The sequence below is a fragment of the Crocodylus siamensis genome, chromosome 2 (assembly GCF_052110815.1).
Source record: "Crocodylus siamensis isolate JL-2025a chromosome 2, ASM5211081v1, whole genome shotgun sequence".
Classification (NCBI taxonomy): domain Eukaryota; kingdom Metazoa; phylum Chordata; order Crocodylia; family Crocodylidae; genus Crocodylus; species Crocodylus siamensis.
Window position 1 is genome coordinate 172,834,470 of NC_143396.1, and position 13,215 is coordinate 172,847,684.

The window sequence follows — 13,215 nt, forward strand, 5'->3', positions numbered from 1 at the left end:
CCTCTGCAGCCTGAAGGGGGAGGAGGGCGAGTGCCCCACCTGAAGCGGGGTCTATACAAAATAACGCAGGCTCCCCGGGTGACATGCACTGGCTATGCACCCATAGTGCTGCAACGCGTGCACGCACACCTGCTAGTACAGTGAGAGCTAGGGTTGCCAACTTTGCTTGAATTTATTCCGGAGATTTATTTCCAGAACGCCAATGTGCTTGCATATATCAGTTACGGATTACAAGGCATAGACTTTACATCAGGAAGGCAAATGCACATTGCTATTACATTTTAAAAACCCAGTGAACTGCTGTATAAAATTGGATTCAACATTTAATATATATTTTAATGAATGCCCTATCATATATCTCCAGGGTGACTCTCAGCAGTCTCCTGGAGATTTATATCTAATTCTTGGTGACTCCAGGGCAATCCTGGAGGGTTGGCAACCCTAATGGGAACTGCCATTCATTTTCTGCCAGGCTCAGTGGGAGCCCTCTCTTTTTGTTTCTTGTGGAGGTGGGGAGGGCTGTCATGGCTGCGCCTCTCCATCCAGGAGGCACACAGTCCCTTGAACCATCAGACTCTACCCAGTGTGTGTGTGGTGGGGGGAGAAGGGTTTAAAGCAGTGTTTCCCAACCTTTTCCAGCCCAAGGTACACTTACATTAATAAAAAGTTTCCATGGCACACCTGTTAAGGCATTCCCCATCCTCATACCTAATTGTAGCTCATTGCCATGGCTAAATTCTGCAGCACACCTGTTCATTTCTGTGAACAGGTGGCATGCTGGTTGGGAAACGCTGGTTGGGAAACACTGGTTTAAAGCACAGCTCCCGCACCGCACAGTGCATAAAGGAAACCCTCACTAACCTGCCGTGCAGCTGCCCTGCTCTACAGATAGTCGTGTGGCCTTGATCAGCAGTGGATACTGGTCCAGCTGTACTGCAGCTCCAAAACAGCCCCTCTCTATAGCCCACACAGGAAGCCCAACATGAATCTCTTGCTGACTCCAAGGGAGAGGGAAACTCTTTGGGGGGGTCCCTAAGAGACCCCCCACCAACTCCATCTTATTCAGACCCCATCACACACAGCCACTCTCTGACCCTGGAGACACCTGGAAAAAGAGTACAAGTTTTCCTTGCTCTATGCGGGTTCTGTATGTGCAAATTTGCTCTTATGCAATGACCCTTTTTATACCAAAAATTCCTTATATGTGAGGTAAATTCACTCTTATGTGATTGGTGTGGTGGACGCCTGCAGTCAGCTGCTTTGTGTGGTGCATTGTGGGAGTGATGTACACCAAAATATAGTCTCCTGTGTGGATCTGTGTTCCTCGCTTGCTGTCTGACACGTTTCTGTAGTTGCCATCCCCATTATAATACTGCCCTGTGCTTGTGTGTACTGACTGCTGTTGGTAAGTACCAAAGTTGTCTTGTAAAAGTGGTAGAAATGAGTCTGAGGGTCAGCACAGTTGAGATCTTGGAATGTATCCCTATTTGTTACATTGTAAAGTGGGTTCCCTGTATGCGAATTGGAGTTATGCACTGTTTTCCAGGAACGCATGTACAGCAGTGTTCCCTCTAAGCTGCATGGCATGCGCGGCTGCATAGGTGTGCCTGGCAATGTGGCATAAGTGCACCTGCACACACCGCGCAACTTAGAGGGAACACTGATATACAGCATAAAGCAAGGGAAACCTGTATTGGATCTGGAATTTGGAAGAACAGCACAAGCAAATGCACCAAAATGCCTCAGCAAGAGAGCTTCAGGCTCCATGGTGTTTCCCTGTGATTTAGAATAGCAAGGGTCCTGAACTCTTCACATCTTCCCAGCAATGTTCAAGTACAAACCAAGCCAACTACACTCCCAAGAGTGTAGTGTAAATGTGTCAGGGTATTTTTAAGCCCACCTCAGAGGCACTGGGTGTTAGCTACAGCCAAGGCTGGGGGGTGTGCCAGTGCTTCTTCTGGGAACAAAGCCAGAGGTTCCCGGCTAGAGCATCTTGCCCCTCCACTCAAGGTCATATGGATCTCTATATTTGGGGCCAGGAAGGAATTTTACCCCATGGTCAGATTAGTACAGACTGGGGGATTTTGCCTTCCTCTGCAGTGGTGGGCTTGACCCTCTACTCGGGATCTCTTGCACATATATTGACAACATTTCATAGAAGCAGCATGTTGGCTGCTGTGGTTCCCTCTGGGCACAGACTGTCCAGGCCTCCGTTTTAACAAGTTAGGGTTTTAGGTTTTTGTTTTGTTAGGATTGACAATAGTTTTATGTAGAGTTTAGATTATGGTTTGTAGGGGATGGTTTGGACAGGGATGACCCTGCCTCAGGCAGGGTTGGACTAGATGATGTCTGGAGGTCCCTTCCAGCCCTGCTTCTCTATGACTCTATGAGTATGTTGCCTTCCTTTCAGATTAGGAACCTGAGGCACATGGGGATAGGTTCCCTTTCTAAGCATTTCCTATTCCCTCTCCTCCCCTAGTCCTCTCAGATCTGTCCCTGCACATCTGCATCTGTCTTTCCCCAAGGATGAGCCTGGGAACAGACTGTTCCTTCTGCAACCAGGCCCTGTGCTTCCTGCAGGGCTCATACCAATGAGGTTCAGACCTTGTGGGACCCTGTCTCCTTGATGCCAGGAGTAGGTGAGTCCGCTAGTTTGCAAAAGGAGGCAGCTCATCCCAGTTTTGCATCCTGACCATTCCTGGAAGGTTTTAACCATTTCTGGATCTCATATCTGGACAGAGTAGGAAGGAGGCACGGGCTAGTTTCCTTTATGTTCTTCTGCCCCAAAGCTGCACCATAGGTGATCTGGGGCTGGGCCAGTGGTGGAAGTACGCTTCACTGAGGCAAGGGGATCGGTTGCTAGCTTCATGCCAGGAGGATGCTTCCCTGCCCCCTCCCTTCTGGCATGGGAAAAGAAACTGGCCCTCAAGAGTGGCCTTCACCCAGCCTGAGCCATGTGGGCCACCCATCCCTGTCTATAACTTGACTTCTGTCATGCTGCAGGCTGCACTTTCTGTTCCTGGAGCAGAGCTCTTCCAGGAATTTCTCTGTTTGCTACATGTTTATGGGCAGTCAAGGCAAAAAAAAACAGGGTGCAGAAGGGCAGGGAGTCATAAACAGGAGACTGTGGGATTGCTGCTGGAAGATTTCCCTAGGCTTGAATGCGGCGCAGCAGGGGAAGGGGCTCCAGCAAGTCAGGACTCCAGCTTCTGGTTTCTTGGTCAAATGGCTGGGGGAGGGGGAGCAGGGTTAGGGTTAGGGTTGGGTGGGGGGAAGCAGACACTATGGAGACAAGCATGAGGGTCTTCAATGTGGATGGTCACTGGCCATGGGGTGGATGCAGTGCAGATGTACACAAGCAGGCGTCTGTTGCCACCGGTGTCCTTTGCTGTCCTTCCTGCAATGCAGTGCCCACGGGGGCTGCCCCTGCCGATTCCCGAAAGGTCAGCCTTGCTCTGCTCCTGATGCTGTATTGTATTGTCTCTTGCTCATCTGCTTGGGCAATGGTGTCATGTAGGGCAGGCTGAGCTGGGCACCGGTCAGAGGGCAGAACTCAAAGGAAACCTCCACGTGTGGTGGGACGTTCCTTGAGGAGTCGATACAGACCTCAGACCCCAGCACACTGGGAGTGACCGCTGGCTGATGGAAGTACAGTACCTTCATTAAATGATCACTTCATGTACCGAGGCCTCCATTCAGCAAGGGACTTTAGCAAGTGACTAAATTTAAGCCTATGGCTTAGTGACTTTAGCATGGCTCAGTTATTTTTGTGAATCAGGACTTTTGCTTTTATATAGCACTATCCATCCACAGATCCTAAGGTGCTTGACAAAAAAGTCAAGTATCATTAGCTACAAATATAGCCCCTATGTCTGAGACCAAGATAAGTGAGCACATGGCCTAATTTTCAAAGCTTCTGAGGATTCAGACCTTCTGTTGTCTGTGCTGGGATCTCCTGAGGGCTCTGCATTGCTGACAATGAGGTCATTTATTTAGGTACCAAAATAAATTTCTAGGGGACTAATTTTAGGCCCCTGGGTTGTTTTTTTTAAAGTCTTGCCTGAGATTCTTTGGATTTAACATCAGGGAAAGCTTTATCACTTTTAATAAGAGTCTGGACAGCTAAGCAATAAGTTGCAAGGGACTGAGCTGGGCAAAAAAATGAGAAAATCTTGGAGAAATGGTGAAAATGTGAAAGATGTCCTTGGCTCACCCTTTAAAAAAAGAACACACAGGAGCTAGGCAAGCTTTTAAATTTTTTTATAGAAAATGTCACCGTGTCAGATCTGTCCTTTTTTCATTGTGAAAACTAGAATCTTCCACAGTGAAGTTTCAATGTCATCTTTTAATCTCTTTTTTTCTTTGGAGGCAAATGCCATGTGACTAGGAGGATCAAGCAAAAGTTTAATAAGAAGGGAAAACTGAAATATTTTGTAACGTCTTTGAAAAATTAATGCAAAATTAAAATATGTTTGTGAAAGTTCCCATTTTTTAAATGAACATAAAAGCCTTTTTGTTTCAATTTTTAAAAAAGGCTATTAGCAAAATTTCAGGTCTAGCTCTTAAGAGAAGTTTCAGTATTGCCAGCCAGCAGGGAAGGCAATTAAGGCTGAGAGACACCCTTCTTTTTTGGTCTTGTCACAGCCTGATCTTCCTCATAGGAGCATGCTGCGGAGCTGAATGATTACCAGGGACAGACTCTCCTGTAGTTTAATAAGGTTAATGATGGGTGTCATCAAGGACCCAGCCTCCTTCTGTCACTGGGGAGCATCTGGTTTAATGGAGGCTGACAATGGCCCCTTGAGGAAGCAGTTAACATAATGAAGGTTTCAGAGCAGGAAACAGTAGGAGCGAAAGTGTAATAGGCTAGGGAGGGGAAAATGCATTTTGTGTCATTGGGTTTGTAAATTAAGCTGAAATGTGCGTTTCTAACCACGAAAGGAGGGGCGAGAGAAACAGATGGGAAACAAACCATATAATAACAAAGATAGCACATACTAAGGTTCTCACTGGTAGGGGAGTATCCTTGCCCCCATGAAAAGCAGAATGATTCAGTGGCTGCAGGCCACCCCACCCCTTACCCTAGTGAGGGGTCTTCTGTCCCTGATGCCCATCATACCTCCCCAGGAAAAATAACTAGCTAGTAAATTATGAATCCAGACTCTCAGCTGGTGCAAAGCAGTGGGGCTCTTTGGACTTGAATGCTCTGTGTTGATTTCAATGCGGATGCATCAGTTCGTACCAAGGGAAGATACGGCTTTGCAAGGATCTTGGTTTCTCAAGTGTGTCAGTGCTGAGCTATAAATTGCAGGAGGAAAAAGGTTTGTGAGCTCAGGCTGGTTTTGGGGAACCCAAACAACAGATACTTGAAGGATTAGGGCAATCTCCAGCTCAGTCAGGCTTGTTCATTCCCTTGCGGCAAAATAGGCCACCCTTGCTTTGCAAGAGAAGGTGAGATGCCACACAGAGTTGGTTGGAGAGTCCCTCGCTCCTGGCTCCACTACCTCTCTTGTCCTGTACTTATTGCTGATCCTTTGTGAGAAGTGCCTCATCCCAGGGCAGTGGGCTGCTTGCATAGACCATGCTGATGCATTTCCTGGCCATGCATAAGCTCTGACGAGCTATCATCCATTAGACTTTAACATGAGTAACAGGGACCAGGCAGCAGCCCTAGCTACTGCAGTCCTTTATTTACTTATAGAACAGAAACAGCAAGGGCAGCAGCAACAGCACAAGTTTCCTCCATAGGGTTTTGCCAACAGCACTCCACCCTAGCCCAGAGGGACTGCTTGGAGAAGGAGCTGGGACCTGTTCTTGATCTCGGTGCTGACAAGGCCATCAGTTGGTATGGGTGGTTTCTGCAATGTAAATGCCTCCAGGTGCTGGAGTAGGATTGGTTTATGCAAGCTTCCAAGGAGCCAGCAGAAGGCCAAAATGCCCATCACTGCTGCTCTGAACTGAGTTGCAATCATGGAGCTGGCTGTGATACACAAGGACCATGGTAGCAAGGACCTGGGGATGGAGCCCTAAACGTGGCCTCCTTTCAGCCTGGCACCCTGTGTTGCTAGGCTCAGCAAGGGTTAGAGAGAGATGGAGCAAAGGAGAGGAGAGAGAGCTGGGGAGACAGCAGAGAGAGAGGCAAAGGGCGGAAGAAGGGGAGCAGAAAAGGGTTGTTTTAGGTGCAGCCAAGCCGCTCATCTCTGTGATCATAGAGTTCTGTAGACATGTTCAAGGTAGCCTTACACTTGGATACAGTCTAATCACAGCAGCCCAGAGTTCAGCACCAGCAGTAAAACCTGCCCAGGAAGCCAGATAAATGCTTGGACAGCTGGCCCCATACGGACTTTGTGTTGCCACAGGAAGCCTAGCCAGTTTATCAGTAGCTCAGCAGTTCTCTGTAACAGCCCAATCAGGGAGCACGGACATTTCTGTATGGTGGTCTTAGCTCTATCACTGGTCCTGATGTTTCCAACCCTTGCTCCAGATTCATAATCTGTCCTCCATGAACACTGTGCTGATGTTTTTACAGCAAATTCCCCACTATTGCACAGGCCCGAGGCATCAGTAGCACACTTGTCTTCCACATCATGGCACAATTTGGCTTTATTAGCTCTGGGGTTTTTTGCGCTAAAGCATCTCTGTTTGCTATCTGGTGTGAGGGGAGGCTCTGTAGACTACAGGATAGAAGAGGCTGGACTTGTGTACCCTTTTGGACAAAACATCTATTTTGGGGTTGCTCAGGATGTGGTTGCCATAAGCTGGGTGGGACTTTGCAGCCTCTAAGCCCATTGCTATGTGGTGTCATACATGAGATATGACAATGTGTTTAATCTATATGTGTGAATCTAAAGTTACTTTCTGCTGAATCTGCTAATGCCAATGCATGTAGAGTTTTACTTTGCAACATATTCTATGCCTGCCAGTTTGGCAGCGCTCTTTTCCACACTTTGGAGCCAGAGCCATTTATTTATGAAGGCCTAGGACAAATGTAACAATGCACATCAGCCCATGCTCCTTGGCAGGGTCAGGGACTTAGAAGCACTATCCTCTTGCAGGGTCTTCTCTGTGTAGGTTTAGGCTATCTGGGAGCTAAAGCTAATCCACAATAGGGAACCCCACTGCACATGAAGCGTAGGTGGGCCCAAGTACTTTAAGTTTAAGCAGCTACTAAGGTCAAAGCCCTAAACTGGTTCAGCATGTTCAGATGCCTGCTTTCAGCACCTCTGCCTCCCAGCTGCTCTTTGCTAATCCTGTCCCTGTCAGTGCAGAAAGCTCCTGCACTTAGAGCATTGCTCCTACCCCCCTGCACCTAGAGCATCACTCCCTTCCCTGGTAATTGCAAAAGCAATTCTGCCAGACGTGTTACAGGGGGAAATCGAATCCCTTAACTCTTGGGATCCCACTGGAGAAGGGGCAGGATGGCAGCAAGGACTGTGCAAGGGGGGCGACCTTGTGTTGCCTGGTAGATGCAAGCGGGCAATGGGACAGTGCAAGGATTCTGCTAGCCAATGCTATACCGAGATGCCTGGTGGCCCTGGGCGAACTTTTAATATCGGGCCCCACTTCACCAGAGATAATGATAATAATAATCACACAACAGGCCCCCTTTTTGTCTGGGCCCCAGGTGGCCACCCAGTTTGCCCATGCCTGTGTCAGGCCCTGCTGCTAGCTCAGCTGCCACAGCTTTACACTGAAGATGTTTCCAGCACAGGATGCCATGCATAAAGCTGACTCCTCCCTACTCTGCCTTTCCTTGCTGATGACTCAACTGTTGCTTCCTTTGATGCCTTCAGCACTGCCTGGCACTGCCATTTTGGTATGTCCTTCCCCCCCACAAATAATCCCTAACAGTGGGACATCATCCTTGCTGTCCCTTCTGCCCAGAACAGGCACCCAGCCATGCCCCTGCTGGCTGCTCTGTGGGAATTTAGGGACTCTCCCTCTTCCATCACCCTGGGCACCCTGACTACACCCCTAGGCTGCCAACGCTCTGAGGCAGTAGCATCAGGCCTTGTTAGTGCCAGTTGCCACGCCATACAACACAGTGCATGATGCCAGCTTCCTGTGTTGGTTATGGCTCCCTCCGACCCTGTAATAGGAATGGGGAAGAAGGCGGGGGGGTGAGTGTAAGAGAGAGAGAGGGAATGGGGGGGTGCGAGTGTGTGAGGGAGAGTGGAAATGGAGATGGGTGTGTGTACGTGTCCGTGAGAGAGAGGGGGAATGGAGGCTTGCAAGGTCCTGGAAGCAGACAGCGAAGTGGCCAGGCCTTGGTGTTGATGATGCAGCATCGAGGCAAGCCAGGAACAATGGCCCAGCCAGCTCAGAGTTTCCTCCCTGCAGCTGGCTCAGCCTTCATGACCAGCACAGGTGTGGGCCCAGCTCTGGAGGCTTTAGGGAGCTTTGCGCAGCAGGTCAGGACAGCTCAGAGAGCCCCAAGAAAGTCCTGGCGCCTCCCCAAGGTCTGCCTTTCTATCCCATGCCAAGGCGCCCTAGCTGCTGGGAGAGCCAGGCTCCACCACAACCCCAGAAAGTACAAACTTGGCTCTGAGGATTTTGCTTTTGAAATGCGCACAACAAAGGCAAAGCAACCGGTTGGATAACATCAGTGGGCGTCACCTGCTCCCCACTCCCAGCCCAACTTGTTCCTGAGCTGCACAGACACGGCTCCTGCACAGCTGCGCAGTCATTGTCATCCTCCTGCCTGGCTGGGGAAAAGGGATCTCTACCTCCTCACTGGGCCTAGGGACCTTGGCGGCCCCAGGCCACAGCATGTGGGAATCGACTTCCATCACCAAGAAAATGGTGCAAGGCAATGCACACCCCCAGGCGCCCAGCAGGGTATGTCTCCCAGGTCCTTCTCTCCTTTGCAAAGCAGTCTGGTCCCTCAGAGGGTGGTGATGGTGGGGGTTTCATGTGCATGGCTTAATAGTAGGTGCAAGGCTGCTCTGAGCCCCAACCCAAGCAGGAGCACATTGTGGCTTTATGCCAGGACTCTTCTGGGTGAGGTGGGAGGTCAGTGCTAACATGGGTTGAGAAGCTCTTGGGGATACCTGCTGCCAGCACATGGGCGCAGACAGGGGCTGAGGCATCTTTGGTAGAGAGGCTGCAAACCCCCTTGGCTTCCAGCTGCATTGCAGGGGTGACTGGCTGGCATTGATGGCTGTTGACCTGCTTGCAAGGTGCCGTGGAGAGGGAAAGCGAGGCCCAGGCTTTAATGTGTTAGCCCAACTTGTCGCTGTCGGTTCCTGTGAGCAGAGGCACTGGGTATGGACAAAGCTCCTGAGGGTGAGGGCCATTTCCCCCGCAGTGCCAGCGACTTGGGATATTTTCTGTGCCAGCCCTTGGACTTTGCCACTTGGCCCCTTCAGTTCAGAAGGAAGAAGCATCGTGAGGGATGCCCTGCCTAAGATGGTACCATCCCCTCCTGCCACGCAGCTGCAGCTGAGGTGAACAGGGCTGGCTGCTCCATCGGGGAGCAGGTACCAGCTTGTGTTCTCCCAGCAGCGCTGCCTGTGTGGGTGGCTGCTCCCCAGGCGGCAGCAGAGCCTGGGCTGCCAAGTGAGCACAGCTTTTGCCCAGGCAGTGGAGCTGGTGGACAGAGCACTGGCTGGCACTCAGCAGACCTGGGTTCCATTTCTTTCTCTGCCACAAGCCTTCTGGGTGACCTTGGTCATATCCCTTTACCTTGTCGTGCCTCAGTTTCCCCACCCATAAGATGAGGATAATGGCACTCAGTGCAGTGCATCTCCCTCGTGAACTGCTTTGGGCCGTGCTGGGGGATGTTCTGTATTGTCCCTGCCCCAGGAAGAGGAGACGACAGGGCAGCTCAGGACTTCTCTCCTATGCAGCTTTAGGCTGATATTAAGAGCCAGAGGATGGTACCAACAGCTGTTATGCAGGGAGTGTCTGGGGGCCATAGGCTGCACCACTAGCCTCCCCTGATAACAGGTGATGCCTCAAGGAAAGGGCAATGTGGCCATGTGGCCTGGGCAAGACCCAGAGCCATGTTCCCACTGCACAGGGTGAGGAGACTGCTGGTGGGACAGGAACAAAGGTAATGGCATTGCTCTCAGTGCTTCCAGTGGTTTTGCAAAGTAGGACCAGGGAGAGAGGGGACGATGGAGCACAAAGAGGGGGACACAAAGTGGTGAGGTCACAGGCTGGGGTGCTGCTCTCTTTGTTCAGGGCTCAGCTGAGGCAGTTGTTGTGGGAAAGGATGCTGCTGTGGCAGAGGAACCCAGTTTGGACTTGCCTTACAGGGAGACTTTTTTTTGCTGCTTCTCCTTTGCTGCTCCAGCTGTAGGTTCAGGCCAGCCCTTCTCTGAACATGGCTGTGTTCCCTGACTACTGTGGGTGCCTCAGCACACCTGGCCCACAGCGCAAGGAGCTGCACAACTGCTCCATCCACCTCACCCCACAACGGCAGCAAAAAAAGCTTACCTTCCACTTGGGGGTGAGGGGCATGTTCCTCCCAAAGTGACACTAGTGTATCAACCAGGGTTTGTGCCAGCCAAGATTTTGACCCAGGGTCTGGGACTGGCTCTGTCAGCTGTTCTCACACTAGAGCCAAGACTGCTCTTGTGATCCCAGGAGAAATTCAGCTGCTGGCCTCAACGATTTAATTTGCTGTAAAAAGGGAACCCAGGGCTCATGCATTAGATCAGGACAGGGGTTCAAATCCCAGCTTTGATAAGGGTGGAAAGGGACTGGGGGAAGTCAGGGAAGTCCCTCCTGGGCTCAGGGCTGGAAGAGCCAAGTGCACTGTAGCTGAGGACAGATAAGCCTTGGCACTCAGGTAATGAGAATGGCACCTGAGGAGGGGGCAAGTAGGACTGCAGAGTGCTGGCAGAGCTGAGAGGCAGGAAGAGGGATGCCCCTGTTGCTTTGGTGCAAACAGACTGGTAAAGAGCTAGGGGTGATGGTGGGATAGTGAGGGGGTGGGGGGCTGACCAGGAACAAGCAGGGATGCTGTGGTGGACAAGGGGACAGCTGTAGAATAGTTGGGGGGCTGCAAACAAGCTGGCAGTGCCTTGGCAGAGCAGGTAGGAGGAAGCCTGCATGCAATCTGCTGTGTGTCCTCTCTGGGCTGGTTTCCTGGGGCCAGCAGTCTGTCACTTTTATGAGGTCCATTAATCCACCACCAATTTAAGCTTGAAAGAAAAATGGTACCTCACATCCCAAATTGGTCTTTAATCACTGTGCAATGGCTGGTCTCAGGCCCTCTTGGAAGCAAGTTCCATCATCCCTGCCCCATGCATGCTCCAACACACTGTCGTCCGCTTCCTCCCTGGCATGCACTGCAGCGCTTCTGCTTGCCATGACTGGGTCAAATTGGGCTGTGCTTCGAAAGGCACTTAGAGTCATAGAGAAGTAGGGCTGGGAAGGACCTCAGAGGTCATTTGGTCCAACCCCCTATCCACACCATCCCATATAAACAATCTAAACTCTGCATAAGACTATCCTCAACCCTAACCTGCCACAGGGAAAACAGGGGAACCACAGAGTTAAGATCCTGCTTCTATAAAATATTGTCAGTATACTCTCAAGAGGTCCCGGGTAGTAGCATTGGAAAAAAATCACTCCCTGCTTTAGCACTTATTGCTGCTCTATCCCGAGCTCTGCCAAACTCAGAAAGGAAAGGACTTTGGGATGGAAAGGCATGTGGTGACCAGAGAATACAGTCCTTCAGCCCACTTGGCCAGGGGAAATAGAGCTCAGGGGTGGGTGGGGGTTGCTCTTGTGGGCTGCCCAGTGATCGCTCTATGCTTTATTCTGCATCTGGTTCCATCTGGCTGTACATAACCCCTCCAGCTCCTCGGGGAGGCTCAGCCCCTAAAGCTGCAGTCCCCAGTGCCATATCTTCCCTTCCAAGGCAAAACAGGACTGGAGCATGTAAAAACCCACCAGTCAGAGTGCACAGGGCACTCTCTTTGTGACCACTATTTCCCATCGCAGATATGCATCGTATTGTTTTCATAACTTGGTGGTATCTCTTGCATCCCAGATGATATAGCCATCAGGTTTGCTTTGTCTCTCTTTATACCTCTGCCAGTCTTTGGTGATTCTGGTATCCCAGTTTTTCAGTTTCAGGTGTTTGTTGGAGAAACACATCACCTGAAGAACAATCCCAGCCTCATTAGTGTAGTCTGTTGGGTTGGGGGTAATGAGGACTAGTGATTACATGGCCAAGCTCAGACATCTCTGCAAGCAACTTATGTTCATGCCAACCAAACTATGGCCCATCGTAGACAGTACTGCGCCAAAGATACTACATCTAGCATGGTCTTCACATGTACAATCGCTTGGTTAGCTGTAGCATCTTCTAGCAGAAGTAGGGCTATCTCAGGGAAGGGAGGATAACTCTTGGACAAATGGATTTTCTTTCAAATGATGTGAACAAATCTATGCCTATTTTGTTCCAGCATGGCCAGTTTTTCCTATCCCACAAACATGGGTTTTCCCTGTGACAGGGCCTATATTTTTGACTTGTGAAACAGGCCTTAACAGTTTCCTTTAGCATTGCAGTTATTTTTACATAGCAGTGTAATGCATTTGGCTGTCCCATAACTAAAGACATGAACCTTTTCCCCCCGTAGATTAATGTCAAAGCTGCCTTCAGCATGACTGTATTGACATACTGTGTTAGCACCTAAGCCACTGCTCTCCATTTCTGACCACACAACAGTAAGGGGACTGTGCCATTACTCGCCTTGAAGGCATCTGAAGACAACTTGGTTTTACTTTTCCAGTGATGATATCTCCATGCTATGGCCTCATTATCTCACTTTTTAAGTTTCTCAATCTCATTACAACGATTTGCATCCCACGTCTTTTGGACACCTTTGCCCAGTGGTGATCTCAGTGTGCTGAGTCAGACAGCTAAATAAAGTCAGATTTCTCTACTTAGTTCACTGTTCACAGGGATCTAGATGCCTTCCTGGTTTGGTGGGACAGGCAGGTTAGTGATGGCTTCAGCCTTACTGTGATTCCTCCATATACCTTGTGCTAATGCCTCTCTTGCAGGTATGACCATTCCTTAGCACAAAGTTTATATTTGCATTTGTATAGCTCAGACTGTTCAGAACCTCTGGTCATACTCTTCTATTGCTTCTCCCCAAATTGAAATGACACTGTAAACCTCAGCACCCTCTCTCCCCGTTGAAATAGCTCTGGCACAGAGCACGCCCAAATGGCAGCTTTGGAATATGCATAAAC

The 13,215-nt window shown here is 50.0% G+C and overlaps 1 protein-coding gene across 3 annotated transcripts in view; it reads left to right on the plus strand.

Annotated features, from left to right (window-relative positions):
- The first annotated feature begins 1,309 nt into the window (after window positions 1–1,309).
- Window positions 1,310–13,215, plus strand: part of PKP3 (plakophilin 3) — a 48,303-nt gene continuing 36,397 nt past the window's right edge. Inside the window, exon 1 of one of the 3 annotated variants that reach the window (XM_090032331.1) lies at window positions 1,310–1,405. Coding sequence is in view for 2 of the 3 variants with exons in the window: in XM_090032330.1 (XP_089888456.1) it covers window positions 8,770–8,838 (69 nt within the window). In the remaining variant the exon portion in view is untranslated. Of the gene's footprint in view, window positions 1,406–8,725; window positions 8,839–13,215 lie in introns of those variants that run through there. The other 2 variants (XM_090032330.1, XM_090032329.1) reach the window with 2 other exon arrangements.